Here is a 21,449-nt window from a genome sequence, read left to right as displayed (position 1 = left end):
CCTGGCACAGGACTGAGACTTTAAACACTTTTCACAAGTTTATTTGAAAAGGAGGCATTTCATCAAGAAGCAGTTACCTCTAAAATTATAAAAGTGCGCTGCAGGGAGTGTCAGAAGAAGCCAACACGATCTTATGGGCAGGAATTATTTTCTCCCCTATTTTGAAGGCTACATCACAAATCTCCTGATTGTAAAACTTTTCCCTAATGTATTTTCCTAAATTGGTATAATGATGATCTTGATCTTTAGAAAATGGAGTTAATTCAATTCGTGACTTAATGAAGGAGAGAGAGGAGACTTGTACTCTGTTTTGGATTTTGAACTTTGTGAAGGAGATGATTTATTGTTCAAAAATTGGTTTCTGGAGCTGGAGGGTGCAACAAATGGGAGCTGCTTCCACAACTCAATGGAGGATCAGGAGGAGCTGGGGTGTTGTTTTAAATGTTGCTCCTTGCCAGTTGCCACGGAGTCAGATGAAGGAGAAGATTTAGAGGAGTCCCTAATGTAGATTTTCCGCAACTTCCATGGAATTCCAAAGCATATTCCATGGAATTCCATGGAATTTTTGTTCCGCGGAATTCTTAAGAATTCTCCGGAGTATTGGGACGGAACTTTTTCGGAATGATTTGGAATTTTTAATCTAGCCTGGAAAAGAGCGGAACAATGCCAGAATGGAAATTTGCGGAGGAAATCCATGGAATTCCAGGATGTTTGTAAATCTAAGGAATTCCATGGAAATCCATGGAATTCCAGGATTCCAAATTCCAAATACGTGTACAATGAAAACTGAAGTAATAAGTGCCAAATAATTACAAAAAAAAAATTGATAACATCATAATTTTTCATAGATCAAATCTATATTTTCAAAATAAAAAATTCATTGTTTTACAATGTTTTTTTTAAGACAAATATTACATATAATCTCAGATGTACAATATAAGCACACTTTTTAAATGTATTCTCACTGGAAGTATTTTACAACAAAGGTTATTTACAAAAATATCCGGAGAAGAATATGATTACTGGAGAATCACCTTGATTAAATTAATGATAATCATGTTAAGATATACATGTATTTAGTATACTCCAGTCTGCATTTTCTAAAATAAGAAGTTTGTTTTATTAAATGACATTGGACATGGAATTGGAGAGGTCATCGAAACCTCAACAGAGTATACATTTACAATGAACTGCCAGTGGCTTATGTACTGGTACAGAGTTAATGACTAGAGTGACAAACACATGTATTAAATGCAAAAAAATATGTACTACAAAACTATATTGATACAAAGATCCCATAAAATCAACAGATGCTCAAGTATTTTCCCCCAACATACGTGCCAAAGATCCCAATTAATGAAGATCCAAAACTTCCAACGTGTTTGCTAGAGAATCACTTCCTCACTGATATCCCATGAAATTAGTAAATGGTTATGTTATAGGGTTGACAGATATAATTGGTGTCACAAACGCATTCACTTTCAGTACGAAGGCTCAGAAAGTTGGATGATGATCATTCCCACAGACACTTCAAACTTTCCTTGCACAATTTCTGAAAGAAAAGATGACCATTAAGATGCATCATTATTGATATCCATATAAATATATGACAAATAATAAACTAAAACTATACAAAACAATTGGTTTTTTCGACCTGGCAAATCAGTTTACCGTAGAATATGAATTCACTATCTTGCAATTTTTTGTTCAAATTAGGATTAATTCTGATAAATATAAAAATGTGAAAAGTTTATAGATGACAGACAACATCCGACACTGATCAAAAAACTCACTTAGGCCTTAAAATGGTTCAGGTGAGCTAAAAAGAAAAGATTAGAGCTCAAGCTCAATGCCTGACTGATACTGAAAAAGATATGATTTTATTGATTTGAAAATAATTAAGAAATCTGACCTTTTGGGGTTTTTTTTTTTCATACAGCTCTTGTCTTTGTGAGCATTATAAGGGATTCCTGTAGAATGGATGGTTACTTCATAGTAGATGATTGCAGCATGTTTGATCTAAAATAATTATGCATGCCTGTGCAGTTAGCATGTTTAGATTACCTGTCAGAATTCATTGTTTTAAATTATTAGAATAAGGAATTTAAGCGTGTTAAGAATATAAACCTTTAAATTTTGTTTACATGGCAAACTTGCAATAATTTTTTTTTAATCTTATGCTAATAGACATGGATTAATAAACTTGGTTTGAATGATAATTTGAGCAAATTGAGCTAGTTCTCACCATATTCACAAGCCTAGTGACTGATTGGCTAAGCATCTACATCCACCAAGTTATAAAACGCCATCGCTGTGGTGATCATCTCAGGCACTTATAATGCAGCAACTATAAAATAATTAAAATGAGAGCTGAAAATGACCATGAACATGCATAAAAATATATAATTTATTACATTGTACATCATACTCTGTAAATGTTATCTTAAGTACAGCTATTTATAAGAACCAGGCAGAAATGAAAATAAGTGATTCATGATAGTGATAGATTTTTCAAAAACTATCATACTTACATTAAGATACATCAAACTAAATACTTGATCACAGTTATAAATGGATTTCATGCATAGTTGATTAAAAAATTAATTTAATAGATATTGAAACAGTCAACAATATCCATTGAAAGGTGTCTGTACGTGCAGGTGATTTTTTAAGAAGGCCAGCACTCTCCTTGAATGTGAATTATAAGATATTGAACATCTAGTATCAAAGAGTAAAAAACAATTAAATAACCCATGGGTTATTTTAATTACGAATAGATATTGTGATTTTAAATTATGTAAAAACATGACATTCTAGTTATCTCCCTTGGCACTCTTTAGTAAAAGGAGTTGGAAAGAGTGTAATTTAACTCTTCAGTTTAGAAGGTGAGGATTAAGAAATGTGTGTGATTTCATCTTCATTTTGGAAGTTTTGCCGGTTTTTATACATCCAAGGGGCATGTAAGTCAAAAATGTTTATTAGAAAAATATAAGCCTATGATAAAAAAAAATAACTGCCTGCAATTTGGTTAATTTTATCTGACAAAAACAAGATTTATTTCCTAAACATGCTAAATGAGAACAGAGTTTGAGTGTTTTGAAAAAGGCTAACTTATTTAACAATAACATCAAAACTACTTAAATCAGTTAATTTGGGGGAAAAAACATTTAATTTTGTACTGGAATTTGAACAGTAGCTCGCTGCTGGGGATTACAGTATGATGAGTATCTCTCCTTTCCGTCGATACTCCCTTAGTGCTGCAATATACACAGTCGACTGGAAGAAGACCTCAGCATACATGAAGTCATAGCTAGAAGCAGTGAAAGCCACAGCAGAGATTGGATGGAGCATAATTTTTTCTATGTCTCGGCGCCTCTATGGATCTCATATTTAGATCAGGTATTTAATATATAACACAGACTACTGTCTGAACAAAGAGACTATTGACTATTTTATTCAAATTGAAAAAGGGGAAAGTCAAGAAAAATTGACAGCAAACATACAGACTGACTGCTAGTAAAAGTTATCAGTCCTGCTAAAAATCTACCAGCCCGAGAAAATAATTGTCTTTTGTAAAATTGATTTTTGAAACTAGAGGTACTGTGAGCAATGAGCAAATTTATACCTCTGGCCTCCCATATGAATATAATAGTGTCCATGTTTTGCTGTAGGAAAGTATTATATTAATAATGCCATACTTTCGTACAATACCACTATTTTTTGCCTAATTTTATACTCTTAAACACACGAAATCTCAGGAGCTTCTGGGGCTTTGCCCCCTGGACCCCCTTCATTCAAACTATGGTATGACTAACAAATGACTGTACTTTGGATCATCACTATCAGGACCCCTTGCCTGAATAAAGTTAGCGACGCCCCCCCCCCCCCCCTTTCCCCTCTTCCCCCTTTTAATCACAAATCCTGCACTGCTCATGATACCATTAGTTGATTTGGAAGCGATTAATCAAATTAATAAATTTGAATTAATAAAGACATTAAACAAGTCCAGCTGAGCATCGATATGAGCAAATTGGTAAGCCCACGGCAAAATGCGTGCGTCTCCGGCGGTCAGATTTCAAAATCTGTTTTCGGAATGGCCAATGGGTCCTTCTTAAAATCGTGAATATTTAATTAAGCCCTGAAAAAAAAAACCCAGATGTTATGGCAAAACCATATGAATATTTTTCTTATTCATTTAATCAAAATGTAAAATTGTGCCCTTTCAAACTCTATATTTCCAAACAATATGTGTATGATATTCTTCAAATGCAATTCCTTTTATTTGAATTATAAATAAGGGTGGGGAGTCCTACAAAATTTAATTGACAAGCAAAACAACCAATAAAATACTGTTATGGTTTTATCAGTTGAAACAGGGGGGGGGGGGGGGGGGGTGTTAACCTCCACAAAAAATCTGAAAAAAACCATAAAACCCTATCCGAATGGGGGTGGGGGGGGGGCATCCCAAATTTTCCTACAAGCAAATATATACACACATAGAAAGAGAGAGATTTATAAATATGAGAGCACATACAATATGCATGGGTTTCTGCCAATGTTTTTGTCTAATTTAGGTTTAAAACTTAAAAAATAAAATTTGATCCAACAAAACTAAAACTCTTTTTCAATTTATAACTAATAGTATGAATTCATGATGATATCACTAGTACATGGGGAGGGGGGAAGGTAAATAAAAATTTATTATCAATAATTCAAAAGCTAAATTGTTATATAAATGTATGCATTCTCTTGTCATATGATGAATTTCATGATTTGTTATCATTTTAGATGCAATCTGAGCCTTGTTCTGAATTTCAAAATCCCCTTTGACAACACCTGCACAGCTGAGGTAATGTAAATTTAAAAATTGAGGACAACCGTCACCAAGAAAAGATTATCAATTCAACTAACGTTAGTGTTATATATACTTTATATTAATTATGTATCATTAGATAATTCAGTATTTTGTGTTGACAACTTGCAGTTTTCTTAAATTATCATTATTTAAGAACATTCCTTTTCGTTTAGCAATCAAGGACCTTCTGACTAATGGCTGAATTATAGTGAACACTGCCATTCAGAGACTTTGAAACAGGTATTTCTTCTGATCTTGATTCTCTGAATTTTTTAGCTCACCTGGGTCGAAGGCTCAAGTGATCTTTTCTGATCAAAGTTTGTCTTTTGTCTGTCATTGTCATTCTTCAAGGGGAGAGAATTACAAAATTACCCCGGTAATAGCATTAATGATATCTTCTCAAGAACCAATGGCCCAGGAAATATGAAACTTATGTGGTAACCATTGTCGGGTTGTGTAGATTCAAATTTTTGAAATCATGAACCCCAGGTGTAGGACGGGGCCACAATGGATGATCAAAGTTTAAGTTTTTAACATAGGGATATATAAAAAAAAATATTTTAAAATCTTCTTCTCGGATACAGCAAGCCTTGATTGGTAATATTTATATGAAAGCATTTTCAGGTGATGTAGATTCAAGTTTGATCAAATCATGATCCCGGGGATAGGGTGGGACCACAAAGGCCAATCAAAGTTTTACATAAGAATATAGAGAAACAATCCTATAATAGAAATAATCTTCTAAAGAAAAGAAAAGCCAGTAAGTTATATATACATATGGAAGCATTTTCTCGTAGTGTAGATTTGTTCAAATCATGACACCCCCCTCAGGTATAGGGTGGGGCCACAATTAAAGTTCAAACTTGTAGGGAAAAACTCGGTGAGTGATGTGGCCCTGGGTCTCTTGTTAAATCATTTATCTACACATATATGTACAGTACAACTCGGTTATAACAAACTAGGACCTGTAAAAGTACTTCACTATATCCATAATTTGTTATATCCATATTTTTAATTTGTAATATTTATATAGTTGGGGATCCAAGAAGACTTCACTATATCTGTGAATTCACAATGTCCGTGTATGTACTAAACAATTTTTACTGCAGTTACATGTATGTGGAAGCCAAATAGGAGTAAAAGATGTATTATTGTAAATGTAACACAGTGTCATTTTCATTATTTTGTTCAATCCATACAAATGTTTCTTTGAATATTGGAAACTAAAATCAGTAGAAAGTTAGAAATTAAATTTATAAAATGCAGCATATCTAAACAGCATGACCAGTTACTCTGGTGAGTGTTATGGACCATGGCCTTCTTGTATTCATGATCATGATCATAGAGAAAATGAACCTCAGCTACTCTCCTCCTTCAACAGCAACAAGAAAAAAATTGCTTTATGGAATGCCTGTTTTCATTAACAAAGTTCAAATTTTGAATTATATTTTTTCCAGATTGATGAATGAACCACATGCATTATATCAGAGGAAATTAGCTGGAGCACCTACTTAGCAGCCAGGACACATAGATGTATCTGTACAGTTGATACAGATAATCTCAACAGCACATTTCTAAATGATGGCCAAAAAAATCTAATAAAGACACTGTCAGTTTAAAACTATTTGAAAGAAATCCAGACAAGAAACAAAGGATATTGATTTTTAAGCTCCTCCAAATGTAAAAGGGGTTTTATTGAAACCAAGACCAGGATACACCCAAGGACATTGAATATTACACCCCTTCAACATAAAATTTTGAATTTTTGTTTGCCTATCTAGTCAAGAACATGGATTTTTTGACATTTGATACACTTTATAATGTTATATTGACATTTTTTCAAGATTTCTTTACTGTAAACTATATATTTCAGCAAAAAGTACATTTACAGATGACTTTTCAAAAATTGCTTTAAAAATACAATTGAAATATTTAGATCATGTCTCATAAATGGTTAATCACAGTTACCACAGAAACCAAATATTTGTTTAAAATAAGTAAGGTACAAAAAAAATGTTGTGTCTTTCAATATTTTAGCTAATGGCCACTCGTACAGTTTTCTTCATACAAGCTAATCACATTGGCTAAATTGTATAGGCAAATACAATATTTTTGGAGATGTTGTCATGGTAACCAGATACAAATCACAAAAGCATATTTAAAAAATATATATTTTCATGCATTTACAATAAACTGTGAAAATAATAGATGTATGTTAGTCAATAATTATTTTGTATTTTATGGAGATTTTGTAAAGACAATTTATTTAAAAAAGCATTTCCAGAAGAATTTGTTACCATGGATACAAAAATTTATGAGAAATCCACTGGTTTTATCTAATATTTGCAAGGTTCTATCTTATATTATCATTTTTTTGGTATTTTTTCCACAACATACTCTGAAAATGATGTATTTTGGTACTTTCTTGAAAAATGAATTTTTGTGATATTCTGTTGCCATGGTTACAGAATATTTTTGACAAACCCATAGGTTTTGTTTTGTTTTGTTTTATTAGAATTCAGAATGTGGTCTTTCTATCCCATGCTTTCAGTTTTCTATAACATGTGGGATTTTCTCTAACTGTGCTCTTAAAAATGGATATTATTGTGAAAAATGAATTTTTTTGACATTTTGTTACCATGGTAACAGAATATTATTTAAAAACCCATGGGTTTAATTTAATTTTATTGAAATTAAGAAAGTGCTCTTTCTATTCCACATAATCAGATTTCTTTAACATGTGGGAATTTTTCTTACTATGCTCCTAAAAACGGTTATTATTGTGAAAAATGAATTTTTGTGACATTTCGTTGCCATGGTAACAGAATATTTTTTAAAAACCCATGGGTTTTATTTAATTTTATTAAAATCAAGAATATGCTCTTTCTATCCCATGTTATCAGATTTCTTCAACATGCGGGCCTTTTTCTTAATATGCTTCTAAAACATGTTGGATTTGAAGAAATATTGTGAAAAGTGAATTTTATGAAATGACCTATGTTAAATTGAAATTCAGTACCTTTAATAAATCCTATATAATTTTATCCTTATGGTAATCATTTATCATTTTGTATGTACTTCTCAGGAAAAAAAGATTTATTTATGGTACTATCATCAAAAAAGCTCTGTTCCTGTGTTCAATAATAGCTAAATTCACATTTTTTTCAATTTTTTGCTTGGTTGCCATGTGCATTTACATGGTGCATTGTTTCCATGGCAACAAAGGCTGGCCAAAAAAATTATGTTGTCCAATGATGTTCCCTTGGTCCATGAAGCAACATATTAAAATTTTGTAAAAATCTGAATTGGTCATGAATCACCCCCTGCCTGGTTCTTACAAATAGCTGTACTTAATGCTTTAAATCAGTTCGATCCCAAACGAGGAAATTCGAGTTTAAATCATGATGATCTTAAATTATTACAAAATTGAAATAGTGAATTAACGATTTCACCATCGGGCAGTTTATGTGTGGTGTCCAGACTAATGAACAGTAGCAGAAGCGTTCTTCATTCAAGGACACATAAAATACTGTACAATATTGTACCTACCAGGTATCAAAATGTCTTCATCTTCTTCCATCCAAAGCTAAACATGATTCCCCTGTTCTAGACACCCTCTTTCCAACTTTCCTTCTGTGCAACATCAACATGGCATTCGATATTTTTGAATTTCGGCGTGTTGTTTAAATTAATTGTTCATCGAGCCCGACTTCGAGCCCGATGTTATTGTACTATTATTCGACAGTTAAAAAATCTAAGTAATTTGCCACATTTTTCCAGCGCAGAAAATGGCTAAGTTTCTCATTTTATCATTTTTTCCAAAGAATTCCACTACTTTCCAAACCAAAAAATGTCTAAGTCCAATTTTTTTTTCAAATTCCAAAATATTCCAAAAACTTCCAGACACACTTTTCAAGTTTGGTATAGAAATGATTGGAATTCCTTGGAATTCCAAAACTTTTCCAAACCCTTTGGAAAATCTACATTAGGGAGGTGTTGCTCCCAAATTTCCTGGATTCCGTTGGTGGCTTAATATTGTCCCTTCCTAACACAGATGGTGTGAAGTCGGGGAACTGTTACCAGAATGGATTCCATCCACATTCACTGAAATATAGCAGTCATAGTTATGTTTAACATTGTTAAATTCCATTTTCATGGTATTAACTGTATCATTTAATGAATAAAAGTACAGTATCTTTGTCCCATTTTAATTCATCTATTATTATGTTCAGCAATAGTAAAGGGAAACAACTTCTTTTGGAAGATTGATTGATTGAATGTTATTTTAATAACATCCCTCTTGCGAATTTTTCACTCATATGGAGTCGACACCGCCATGCGCTGATGGAGAGCTACAAATTTTGTCCTATACTTGGCACTCTGAAGGGCCATTTAGCAGGGAGGGATCTTTTTCGTGCCAGCACCTACTGTGACACATACGGGACCTCAGTTTATACTGTCTCATCCTAAGAACCTGTCCCACAGTGGGATTCTAACCTGTGACATAAGGATCAACTCATTATCCAACTACTCTAAAGCAGACGCTCTAACCATAATGGGCCACACGGGTGACTCTTTTGAAAGAAATAGATTGACTAAAGGGTTCAAAATTTAAAAATCTGGTATGAAATTAATTTAGATAGGGTCTAAAATATCTATAATTTTGGAAAATGCACCCTTGCTCATCATGATCATAACCATGCCTTTAGTATGTATGCTTGTCTGTTTCCTCAATAATACTGCATGATGATGATGATGAGGATTATAATGATGTTGATGATGATAATGATGATCATGATGATGAATTTCTAGTATACAGTATTACACTTTATACAGTTATTTGGCCAGTTCCGAATAAGAAACCGATTCGACGGTGCTATAAATATACTAGGAATTATATCAAAATCCAAGTGTTTTGTCAAGGTAGTTCGATGACTTGTGGAATTAAATATTGTTTCATAAAAGTTCAGACTTCCCTCAAAAAAATTTATTTCGCAACTTACCATAGGTGTCCATTTTACCAGTTACGAATAACCCGACGGGTTCCGGATACCCTAGAGATTCTTATTCAATTCAACCCTAAATTAACAAATACACGTCCCAGACGTTATCCATTGGCATGCCTAAGAAAAGTTAAATTAATTGCTTACCAATAAATTATATGTATTTCCAAAGGTTGAAGAGAAACTAGAGGTACTGTGGGCACTGAGCTCATTTTAATGATACCCCACGCCTCCTTTATGATTATTTAAGACAAACTCCATGTTTTACCCGAAATAAATGTCAGATCAAAAAGTAAAATAAAAGGTCACAATGTCACAATGCAATAAAGAATACGTGAAAGTATTATTAAATCTTATTCAGTTGTATAGGAGGAATTGCGTATAAGAGATGGATATACCTTTCAATATTACAAAGAATGGCAGTATCTATGTTTTTTTCAGGGAGCCCAAATTATGTACCAGATCCAAAAATAAAATAGGTGCACTTTGGCACTGTTAAACAAAGATTCTGTCAAAGACTCATTAAATTCTGTGAAGCGTCATTAAACTTTATTCAGTGGTAGAAGAGGGGTTGCGGATAAGAAATGGATACACCAGAGCATATATCAGACAGACGGACGTACAGCTAGACGGACGGACGGACGTACAGACGGTTGGATGGACAAACATCCCATTACTTTATACCCCTTCTTCCTGTTTTTCAAGCGGGGGTATAATAAGTCACGTTTACAATGAAAAAAACATCGAAGAGTGAATTTATAATAGTGTTTAAAATGGGTATTCGGAACTGGTAAAATAAGAACACGAAAATATTTCGATATCTTCCAGTGTTCTAAATATTTATTTTTGACAAATTTTTAGTATATATTAGAGTACATATCAAACTTACTTTTGATACCAGGAGTGGAACGTTGTTTTATGTGAAAAATTTATGCATCTACAGAGGTTTTTCTGCAGACTTACGCGTCGCGGTGATTCAGATTTGTTGCATTGTAAAAGTAGCCAAATGATTCAAGTACGATAACGAAACCAAACTGAGGGCAAAAAATTAAAACTTCACATAATTCAAACACTCATAGATAAGCCTTCTTACCATAGAAATCAATTTATTTTTACACCGTTGAATTTATTAATTATCAGTCTTTAAATTACTAATTATTCGGAACTGGCCAAAATCCGGAACTGGCCAAACGACTGTACTGAAAACAAACGAGTCTCACCCTTCAACCATAAACCACTTACCCCAGGGATATGAATTTCAATTAAAATAATTCAAAATCATTTCTCATAATTATCATGAAGTTTTTCCACTGAAAACCAAGGGAGTCAGAAAAGATTTAAAAAAAAAATAATGCATTACCACCATTTATTTAATAGCCACCGCCATCAACCCCTGACTCAGGGGACAAAATATTCACAATTAAGTTGGTAAGAGAGATCCTTGTTCATCGTTAAACTACTCATATATAAACTTCATTTATCTGCTAAATACAGAAGAGCAATACCAAGAAGATTTTTCAGATAAATATAATGCACCTTCACAATAATCAATAGACCCCTCAGAAAACTGCAAAAGAATTAATCTGGACCTGCCAGTAAATGCAAACTCTTGTCCAAAAAGAGGCCCCGAGGGGCTACATCACTCAACTGAAGAGTAAGACTGCAGCCAGGGAATAATAAAAATCAGTTACATGTAGCGGATGACAAATCCCATTGCCCGACACCTGGGGTTAGTGAATTTTAGGGTTGGGCAAGTGAAATTTTAATTATCAACCACTTGCCTGTGGGCAAGTGACTTAATCAATTATCAAAAATAAAATCAATATGTATGCCAATATTCTACTCAGTATTTGTCTTTCTCTTTTTTGAAATATTTATAAATACAGTATAAGTTAATGGTAGGCAGACAAAAATTCAGGTAGGGCAAGTGAATTTTGACCATGTACAAGTTTGCCCTTGGGCAAGTGCCTTAAAAATCTATTTGTCAGCTCCTGATGTATGTATTAAAAGTGGTCAAAATTTAACTGCGCTCCACAGGACAGAACATATGTCATACATGTAATACACACAAATCAGGTTTGACATAACCTTGATTTAAGGTCATTTAATTTGACCAAGATCAAGGTCACATCATCAGCATGGTTGGTCCATAACAAGAAAAAGCATTGAATGCTCATATCTGGCACAAAGTTTGATCATAATATGAGGGTGTACCATGACCCTGAACTATGGTCACTTGAAAAAGTCAAGGTCACATTATCTTTAACGAGGCCCGATCTAGTTGAAAATTACGAAAACGGAATGATAAAAAATTTTTATTTTTGGAAATATATTTGTATGTTTTATGCTTAGAAAAATTAGAATGAAATTTTGTTACCTTGCCTTTATTGTAGTCAAATGGGGGCACTGTCAAGATATGGACCATTTGTCGTGTTTTTATACACAATTACATACTAAAACTCTTCAATAAACAAAGAAATTTACAAATAAAAAAAAATACATGATGAAATTCTTTGTTTTTCACATATATTATGCAATTTTCATTCTTCTTATAAAAAATGAAAAGAAAATTGGAGGTAGCCTTTATTGCAGTGAAAAGGGGGCATGTCAAAACACAAAATTTGGATTTATTCTATCCAACTTCGTATTTTATAGGTCGCAATGGGTTTACATAAGACCAACAAACGATTGCAATACCGTATTAGTTTCTAAAAAAAATAAATAATTCTTACATTATGAAATAATTTTCTCGCCATGCTTTATTTTTCTCTTACACGCGACGTTGTTTTACGTGGAAAAAGGGGTAGTGGGAGGAGGAAAGGGGGAGGGGGGAGGGGTAAAGGCGACAAAATTCCGATTTTTACTAATATCATGTAATATATAGAAAAATAAAATATTTCGGTGTTGCATTTAAAACATTTATGGACTTCTTTTATTTTTTTTTAAAACTGAAGATAACCCATGCATATTTAAGTCTGCAATAAAAAGAGTGTGTATAAACACTTCAACATGTTCAAAGAGAAAGACTAAAATCGTTTACTTTTGGTTGCAGTCCCAGATAGCAGGATGCTGTTGGACCTTTGTTGGGCCAACAATGCTCCTTATGTTGGGCCACCGTTTGCATTCAACATTGGGCCATCGGTAATTTGCTCATCGGCCCTTAATCAATCCAACTTGTGGGCTTATTGTTGGGCCAATGTAACAGTTAATATTGGGCCACTGTTGGGCCAATTTATTCTTTCAATATTGGGCAAACGTCATTTTTGTACAGTTGGGCCATTGTAAGCAATTAATGTTGGGCCAACGGTAATTTGCTCATCGGCCCTTAATCAAACCAACTTGTTGGCTTATTGTTGGGCCAATGTAACAGTTAATATTGGACCACTGTTGGGCCAATGTATTCTTTCATTGTTGGGCAAACGTCACTTTTGTACAGTTGGGCCATTGTAAGCAATTAATGTTGGGCCAACGGTAATTTGCTCATCGGCCCTTAATCAAACCAACTTGTTGGCTTATTGTTGGGCCAATGTAACAGTTAATATTGGACCACTGTTGGGCCAATGTATTCTTTCATTGTTGGGCAAACGTCACTTTTGTACAGTTGGGCCATTGTAAGCAATTAATGTTGGGCCAACGGTAATTTGCTCATCGGCCCTTAATCAAACCAACTTGTTGGCTTATTGTTGGACCAACGAACGGATATCATTCAGCCATTGATGGGCCACTTATTTTTTCAATATGAGGCAAACACAATTTTTGGACCAACGTTGGTTTGTATCTTATTGGCTCTCCATCAGGACAACTCATTTCCTCTTCACTGGCTGGCCATTTGTCCTCAAAATGTAATAACAAACTATATAAGGTTATCGTAGTTTTGTAGTACAGTTTATTGGTAAAAGCCCTTTATTTATTGGTAAAAGCCCTTTATATATGCTAGATTAATAGTTTAATACATATTCTACCACGGTTATTGAAAACTTCAAAGGAAGCCGCCGGACATTATTCTCCAATAAATCACGAACGTCATCAAAAAATTATCAGATCAGAAACACGTATCAAATCTGAACGATTCAAATGCATGTTTGGCTGTAGAATGAAATACTTGTTTAGACCGCATCGATGTGTCGTCTTTTGCAGTATAAACACTGTAAATTGCATCAAGTTGCTGATGAATGTCGGTTTTTATAGCTAAGCGGGGCTATTCCACGGACCTCCCTATACATTAAACAACGTGATTTTAGCAGTAAAACAAGAACATGATTTTGTTTTTGTATATTCATTTTAACTGATCAATACATATTACGAACAAATTTGTAATTTAAAAAGACTATTTTTAATGCAACGAAAGCTCAAATCGTCTGCATTCCATATATTGGTAAGTCAACAAAATTTCTCTCTGGTGTTAAATAGACCAGTGTAATCGAGACATGGTGACCTAATTCGTTTCTCTATAGAGGAAACAATCGGCCGTATTATCGCCCTTGGTAGAATAGAAATAAAGTCCTTGTTGTCGTGAATGATGCAGAATAACCTCCTCGGTCTCGAAATGTTGTTTGAAATATAAACGCCTCGGCTAACGCCTCGGCTTTTATATTTCAAACAACATTTCTCGACCTCGGAGGTTATTCTGCAACATTCACGAAAACGCGGACTTCATTTCTTAATTCACAATATCTCAAAGAATTACCATCAACAAGTATTACATTGTAAGTAGCTCTACATTAATTAAAAAACTGAGCAAAAAGAAATCATATTATTAAATAAAATTATAACACTAATATTTTATTGCTCAAAGCATGAAGAAAACATAAAGAACAAAAAGTTGATGCTCACTTGAAGCGATACATGTAGGATTAAATGATTGTATACTCCCTTTCTGATGTAAATTTATGCACAAGTTCAGTAAATTGCAGATATCAATAAGCACGTCTTAAAAATAAACAAAGACCTCCTTTTCTTAAAATAATACTAAAATGAATCTCGCAATTTTGTTTACTTACACAAAAAAATGTATCTGACATCTGCATCATGCTTGTTACCGACAAACAGACACAGAAAAGGAGAGAAATACAGGTATGTCACAGCCTAGATAGAATGTTCTATCGTTAAAATGATATTGTCCTACGGACCCGGTTTAACGATAGAATTCGTTCCGTGTATTCGTAATTAGGTTACAGGCTACTAATTTTACCCCTGTTTCATTGACCACGCAAAGAGTTCCAGTTTAAAAATAGAGGTTTTTTCTAAAAAATTCTTTGGGGTATAAATGGGGTGAAATGGGGTTATTTAAGGGCATAGATGGTAAGGAGAGGGTCTGAAAAAAAATATAAAATTTAGAATAATGGGAATTTTGCTATTAGGTGCGTAGTAGGAAGGGGGTGAAGAGGCCATTGTTTACCTGTTTCTCAAAGGGAAATGAAAATATGCAGGGTAGGTGTTACTTGCCGTTCCATAGAAAGACTTGGGTGCGATGGATTTTTCTGAGATTTGGAAATATTTTTGGACTTGAATGGTTCTAGCTCTGTGCCGAATTTCAGGTGAGTTGAGCCGTTGAATTTTTTTAAATTAATTTTTAGGTTATAAAGGAATATATAGCAAAATAATTGGTAGTCTGTGTCCTATCAGGTCAAAGGTCAAAACTCACGTTAAGCAACTATACCACCATTTTTGTATAATATTGGACTGATAATGATTAATTATGACAAAATTTAGACAATTTTATTAATTTTGGGGGAAAATGGGTTGAAAAGTATGAAAAAAGGGGGGGGGGGGTAGGTATCTTTATGTAAGGTGTTTGACCTAATTTATGCAAATGAGGTGCGTCGTGATATAGATGACGTAAGTTTTGACCTCTGTCTACTGATTTGTCGTCTGCAGACTTCACTTTGACCATGGAGGCCTTCTTTAGAAAGTATGCTATCAAGGTAAACTCGGGCGCTGCCCCTGGATTGAACGGTCAGTGTCGCATTTGGACGGGGGCTAGAAGCAGCAACAACAAGTATGGTGTTGTGTGCTACAAGCATCCGATAAAGAACAGGTGGCAGACGATGCATGTGCATAGACTCAGTGTCATGTTACATCATCGTTACCATGAGTTGGATGCATCAGTTGTTGCATCTCACTTATGCCACAACACGCTGTGTGTTGTTCCAGAACATATTGTTCTGGAGCCGCAGGGCGTCAACAACCAGCGACAGACCTGCAAATCCGGGGGCACCTGTCTGGGACACCCACCGCCATATCCACCCTGTCGCCTTGAGCTGCGTATGAATGATGATTAACAATCTAGGTAAGTTTATCACATTTATTATTATGTTACACCGCTGAAGATGGGAGAGGCATGCATCACTCCTCACAAAGTTAGTTAGTAAGTAATTGTCAATGAAAAAGTTAAAAGGTAATTATTAATGTCATTTTCATGTAACTTATTATTTTACAAAGTTCATAGCGAGTCACTCTCTTCCATGACGTGGCCTTAGATGGTATCGTAATCCTCCATTCTTGTGATATGGGTGATCACGGGCAGCAGGTGAGTTGAAGTCAAGTTGACCTTTACGGTAATCTGAAGTTCCTCTTTGTTCCTCGCGGTACTGGTGATGCTCTGCCATTTTCCTTGCCAGCTGTCTGTTTCTTCTACTCTTTACTCTCTCTTTTCTGTGATAGGCTTGATTGTAGAGGAACTTCTGGTCTAGTCTGTGTAGTTGTCGCTTTCCCTGTTCCGAGTACTGTATTCCAGCAGATTCGCATTTCAGTCTCGTCGAAGTACCAGGTAAGTTGTTCCGTCTGTGTATCATGGAATGAAGACGACCCTCCATTGTTCGAGAGAACTTAATGTTCTTGGGCATGTTGCAACTGGCACTGCGATGGTAAGATTCATTGGCATTTGTGTCAGTCAGCAGCTTCATGGCGTTGATGGCTTCTACACTCAGTTTCATTTTAAGGATTTCTGTCACAATTTTAATGTCATTTTCACTCATTTGCAGGGTGGTGATCTTATAAACTGCCAAATTGCGGCTGAAGTTCCACCAGTTGGAAACGCACCCACCATCACACACAAGCGAGTACGCCGCACACATTGAACAGTCACCAGTGTAACAGAGGACAGTGGCCTCAAGGACTTTAGGTAAGAAATCACTCATTTTCTGCAAGTCGCTGTTAAATCTTGTAAACAGTTCTTTAACTATCAAAGCACATCTTGACTTTAGGTCATTGCTGAACACCCTCTGAAGCTCTTTCTTCTGTTCTTTAGTCTTTGTATGGAACATTGCATCACTGTAAACTGCTCGGTTGCTGGCACGGAACTGTGACTGCCCAAGGTGGACGGGGTCAGCAAGACGCTCTACTTTCCATAGGGGATGTAGAGCTCGCATGGCTTCGTCCACTCCTTTGGCACCTTGGGCGTCGCCGTCTGTGGTAACATACCGGACTAATACATCTTGTAGTGCGAGCTGTGTGCCGATGTCCTTCCCCATCTCGTACTCGGAAAATGGTGCTGCCCGTGGTAGATTGGAGGTACACTCAGGATGGCCACCTGGACAATCCACTTCCATTCCCTTGCCCCTTAGCCATGCACCTGTCCAGCACAGTTTATTTTGCAGAGCACAGGCAAGTATGTATTTTCTGTCAGTGTTGGTTTCAACGGCCAATGAGAAGGCTTGACTGGCATTCTGTCCGGGAGTCGTACGGCTGAACATGATGTTACTGTTGTAACGGGCATCTGTTGAGATGTTAATGACATCTTCTGGATGGCCTCTGGTCCTGTTGATCTGCTTTACTTTCTGTATCTTCTGATGCATATCCTCCTTGTTAAGCTTTGTAATATTCTTACTTGTTTTGAACAGGAGCTTCTGGAGAGAGGCCTTAGTGGGAGGTGGGATGTCCATGCAGCTAAGGAATTCTATAACTTTCTCAGCTCCTAGTGAGGTGTCCTGAAGGGCATATTCCAGGGCCATGTTTGATGCTGAAACTCTGCGACCAGGACCCGCTTGATGGATTTCTTGGTACAGGGCAAACTCGGGTGAGTTGAACTGGCAATTAACACAAGTCAGTGAGTATTTCCAGGAAATTCCTACTTTTTTGGAATGCAGCACAGTAATGTTCGGTGCGGTACATGTGGTAGACTGATGAAGTTGTAAGGTTTGATTAATCATTTCTATCATCTTCTCTTCGTCCACTATACGTCGACCGCCTAAGTATTCACTACTCTTTGGTATTTGTTTTTGGCAGTTCAGTGTACTTGGGCGCAGAATGCAGGTTGATCCACTCTCACCGTCACAGTTTGGAGTTTGGTAGGACTGGCTGTCGAGACTTGGTTTGGTGACCAGGGCATGATCTGTTGAATTCAGCCTGACAAATGATCGTAGACCAGAATTTCTGCGAACATCCGTCTTGAAGCGGCCATTGCAATTTCCTTGACGAAATTCTCCTTTTCTCGGGATCTTCCTCTTGCAGAGTTGTTTCCCTTTGTTCCATGGAGACATATTTTTCTCAAACATGTTGGTGAGTAGAGTAACTCTTATTCTTACAGATTTAAGCAATGATGCCTGGAATTGTCTTTGCTCACCCATATTTATGGGGCTTAATGTTTGATTAACCTTAGGATGGCATCTTGTATGTATCTATGACATTTTTAATGTGACCAGGGATAATCCAGCATGACTGTAAGTGCCACTTCCTAATATTGGCTGCTGTGGTCATGTTTGCTTATCTGCTCATAACAAAGGGATTAATCTATTTATCTTTTCTTGTAATGTTGTATTTTATAAGAAATATAATGTAGAATTTTTAGATATTTTTATTTATGTGAATTTCTATTGATTAATATTTTTTAAATGACAATTTTTAAGAAATTTCATCATATTTTGGGGTAATTTTTAAAAAAAATCTTAAGAATATTTTTCTACATAATTGATCAAAGTTGGGATTAGAATTAAGTAAAAGAGATATTGATACAATAAATAAAAAAAATAAAAAAAAAAATTCTTGCAGCATATGTGATATGTGAGCATTTCAAAAATGTGTATTGTGTGTCTGATGCTTATTTCATCCTCTGTTTTCAGCAGATCCAGCACATCACTTCAAAGGGCCATAACTCTGCTGTTCAGATGACAAATCCAATGAGACTTCAGAGGTATGTAAAGTATGACTATAGAAGTTTATGTACCAATTTTCAGGAAAATCAAAGAAGGTTTGTGTCCTTATTAGGTTACAGGCTACTAATTTTACCCCTGTTTCATTGACCACGCAAAGAGTTCCAGTTTAAAAATAGAGGTTTTTTCTAAAAAATTCTTTGGGGTATAAATGGGGTGAAATGGGGTTATTTAAGGGCATAGATGGTAAGGAGAGGGTCTGAAAAAAAATATAAAATTTAGAATAATGGGAATTTTGCTATTAGGTGCGTAGTAGGAAGGGGGTGAAGAGGCCATTGTTTACCTGTTTCTCAAAGGGAAATGAAAATATGCAGGGTAGGTGTTACTTGCCGTTCCATAGAAAGACTTGGGTGCGATGGATTTTTCTGAGATTTGGAAATATTTTTGGACTTGAATGGTTCTAGCTCTGTGCCGAATTTCAGGTGAGTTGAGCCGTTGAATTTTTTTAAATTAATTTTTAGGTTATAAAGGAATATATAGCAAAATAATTGGTAGTCTGTGTCCTAATGTAGCAGAAAGAAACACGGGCGATAACTCGCATAGTGCATTTACTTGGAACAATCTAGAGAGTTCCGAATGTAAACATATCCGGTAATTTGAATCGAGAGAAAAACGTTGAGAAAATTAATTGGATTTTCGTATTTATATGGATTATTTTTTGGGATAAAAGGCATAAGCAATCTCAAGAAGGTTTGTTTTGATTATTTTGGTAGTTATTCCCAGTGCAAATCATATTATATTCTTCAAAATCGTTTCGGAGCGGATCCGCTCCGATTTGCTACATTACAAGTATATGGCACGTATTCTAACTGTGGTGAGGGCCTGTACCGAGACACAGTTAGATTATTCTAACTAGTCACAGCCCAAACAGGTTAGACACTGCCGCGTTCAATCTGATCCCTCTCCTAAGTCTCCTCTTCTCTCTCCAGAGTCTTCTGCCCCTTCTTTTCTTCTTTGTCCGTTTCTTCCTCCCCCATCCATGTCCTTTGCATACTTTAGCCATTCCTTGATTGTGTTCTCAATGTCTTTTTAGAATCTCCAGTACCACTAAAATTGTAGTATTTGGTACTTTATACATTTGTTACTTACTTTTCTCAGTAAAGAGTAAACATACGATTAAATTTGTAAGTATATCACTATATTTTTAAGCTGTCAATTGAAGAATAACCGTCTTTTTTGTTTGATGGTGTGATTAAGCGATTAGCTTGCGTGATGAAGGCATTAATGCATAAAATTTCTACGCTTGATCACCATTACACCGATTTTAATTTAATGTTGCGCCATATAACTCATTATTCAAAGTTAAATACATGTATAGAAAATTTGTTAGTACACTGAACACATTTTAAATGAAAGAACCCAATCTATCCTTTAGTACTGAATAAATTTTGTTTTAACTTTAACATGTTCAACCTTTTTTAACATGTTTGGTCATATGTGCTCGACTTTAAGTGTATACAAGTAAAATGAGTGGTAGAAATTTATTCTACTAGACACAAATTTCAATCTAAATAAGGGGCAAATAATTTATTGTTTTAACTGTATCAAAACACATTTGTTATTTTATACTTTCATATATTTTTCTTGTATAGAAAGTTAGAAACAATAAATTTAATCACAGATAATCTATTTTGTTTTGATGAATATTAAGAATTTTAACAAGCCTTGTAAATTTATTTTAGCTAACTTGTATTTTCAAGAAGGATTGGTGGTAGATTTATTTCTGATTTTAGAGACTACCGAATTTGTTAATATACAGATTTGTAACAATTAAATATTATTCACATTGGTCCAATGTTGGTCCAATATATCAGGCCAACATTGGGCCAATGAGCAAAATGACACTGGGTCAACGTCATTTGCCAACATCGGCCCAATGTTATTGTTGACGTTGGGCCAAAATTGGCCCAGTGTCGCATTCATTTAATTGGACAATGTTGTCGCAACGTTGGGCCAACATCTGTAGAAATAACATTCTACATTGGGCAAACGTCGGCACAACATATCGGGCCAACATTGGGCCGATAAGCAAACTTACATTGGGCCAATGTCATTTGCCAACATTGGCCCGATGTAACCGGTAACATTGGCCCAACGTTGGCCCAATGTTAGCATGCTATCTGGGACAGTGTTGTCTCGACAGCACCTGGCCTCTGCACTTATTTACACAGATTTGTACAAGATATCGTTTAAACTATAAACATTAATTAAGCTGTGTCGAAGCAAATATATTATAAATACTTACAAAGTGGATGCAGATATACAAGGCATCAGTCTCATTCCGCTCGTGTCAGATTAAAAATGGCGCGGATATTACAAGTAACCCGGATGGTGTCTACCCATGATACTCAATCAGATTCATGGTATATTGGGCCAACTTGGGGCCGATGCCAATCCCCCAACAAATATTTTCTCTCATGTAATACCGGGTAGTTTTATGAT

General features: G+C 35.2%; 1 protein-coding gene and 1 long non-coding RNA gene across 3 annotated transcripts; both read left to right on the top strand.

Annotated features, from left to right (window-relative positions):
• Nucleotides 1-2,825: 2,825 nt before the first annotated feature.
• On the top strand, nt 2,826-7,360 carry LOC134235229 (uncharacterized). Of its 2 annotated transcripts, XR_009985357.1 has the most exons (4): nt 3,062-3,399; nt 4,789-4,849; nt 5,029-5,095; nt 6,313-7,360. It is a non-coding gene; the product is annotated as an uncharacterized LOC134235229 (long non-coding RNA). The 2 variants fall into 2 exon arrangements; XR_009985358.1 differs by lacking the exon at nt 6,313-7,360 and adding an exon at nt 2,826-2,960 and having other exon boundaries at nt 3,194-3,399; nt 4,789-5,676.
• Nucleotides 7,361-15,749: 8,389 nt separating this feature from the next.
• LOC134235227 (uncharacterized) lies at nt 15,750-16,139 on the top strand. Its single transcript, XM_062717364.1, has one exon. The coding sequence runs from the start codon at nt 15,750-15,752 to the stop codon at nt 16,137-16,139; it is 390 nt and encodes a 129-aa protein (XP_062573348.1).
• The last annotated feature ends 5,310 nt before the right edge of the window (nt 16,140-21,449 follow it).

This window comes from Saccostrea cucullata, unplaced genomic scaffold (assembly GCF_032062105.1).
Source record: "Saccostrea cucullata isolate Sc308-1 unplaced genomic scaffold, CSIRO_AGI_Scuc_v1 ctg3576, whole genome shotgun sequence".
NCBI classification, from domain to species: domain Eukaryota; kingdom Metazoa; phylum Mollusca; class Bivalvia; order Ostreida; family Ostreidae; genus Saccostrea; species Saccostrea cuccullata.
Note: the sequence above shows the minus strand (reverse complement) of the source record. Positions and strands in the feature narration are given on the sequence as shown.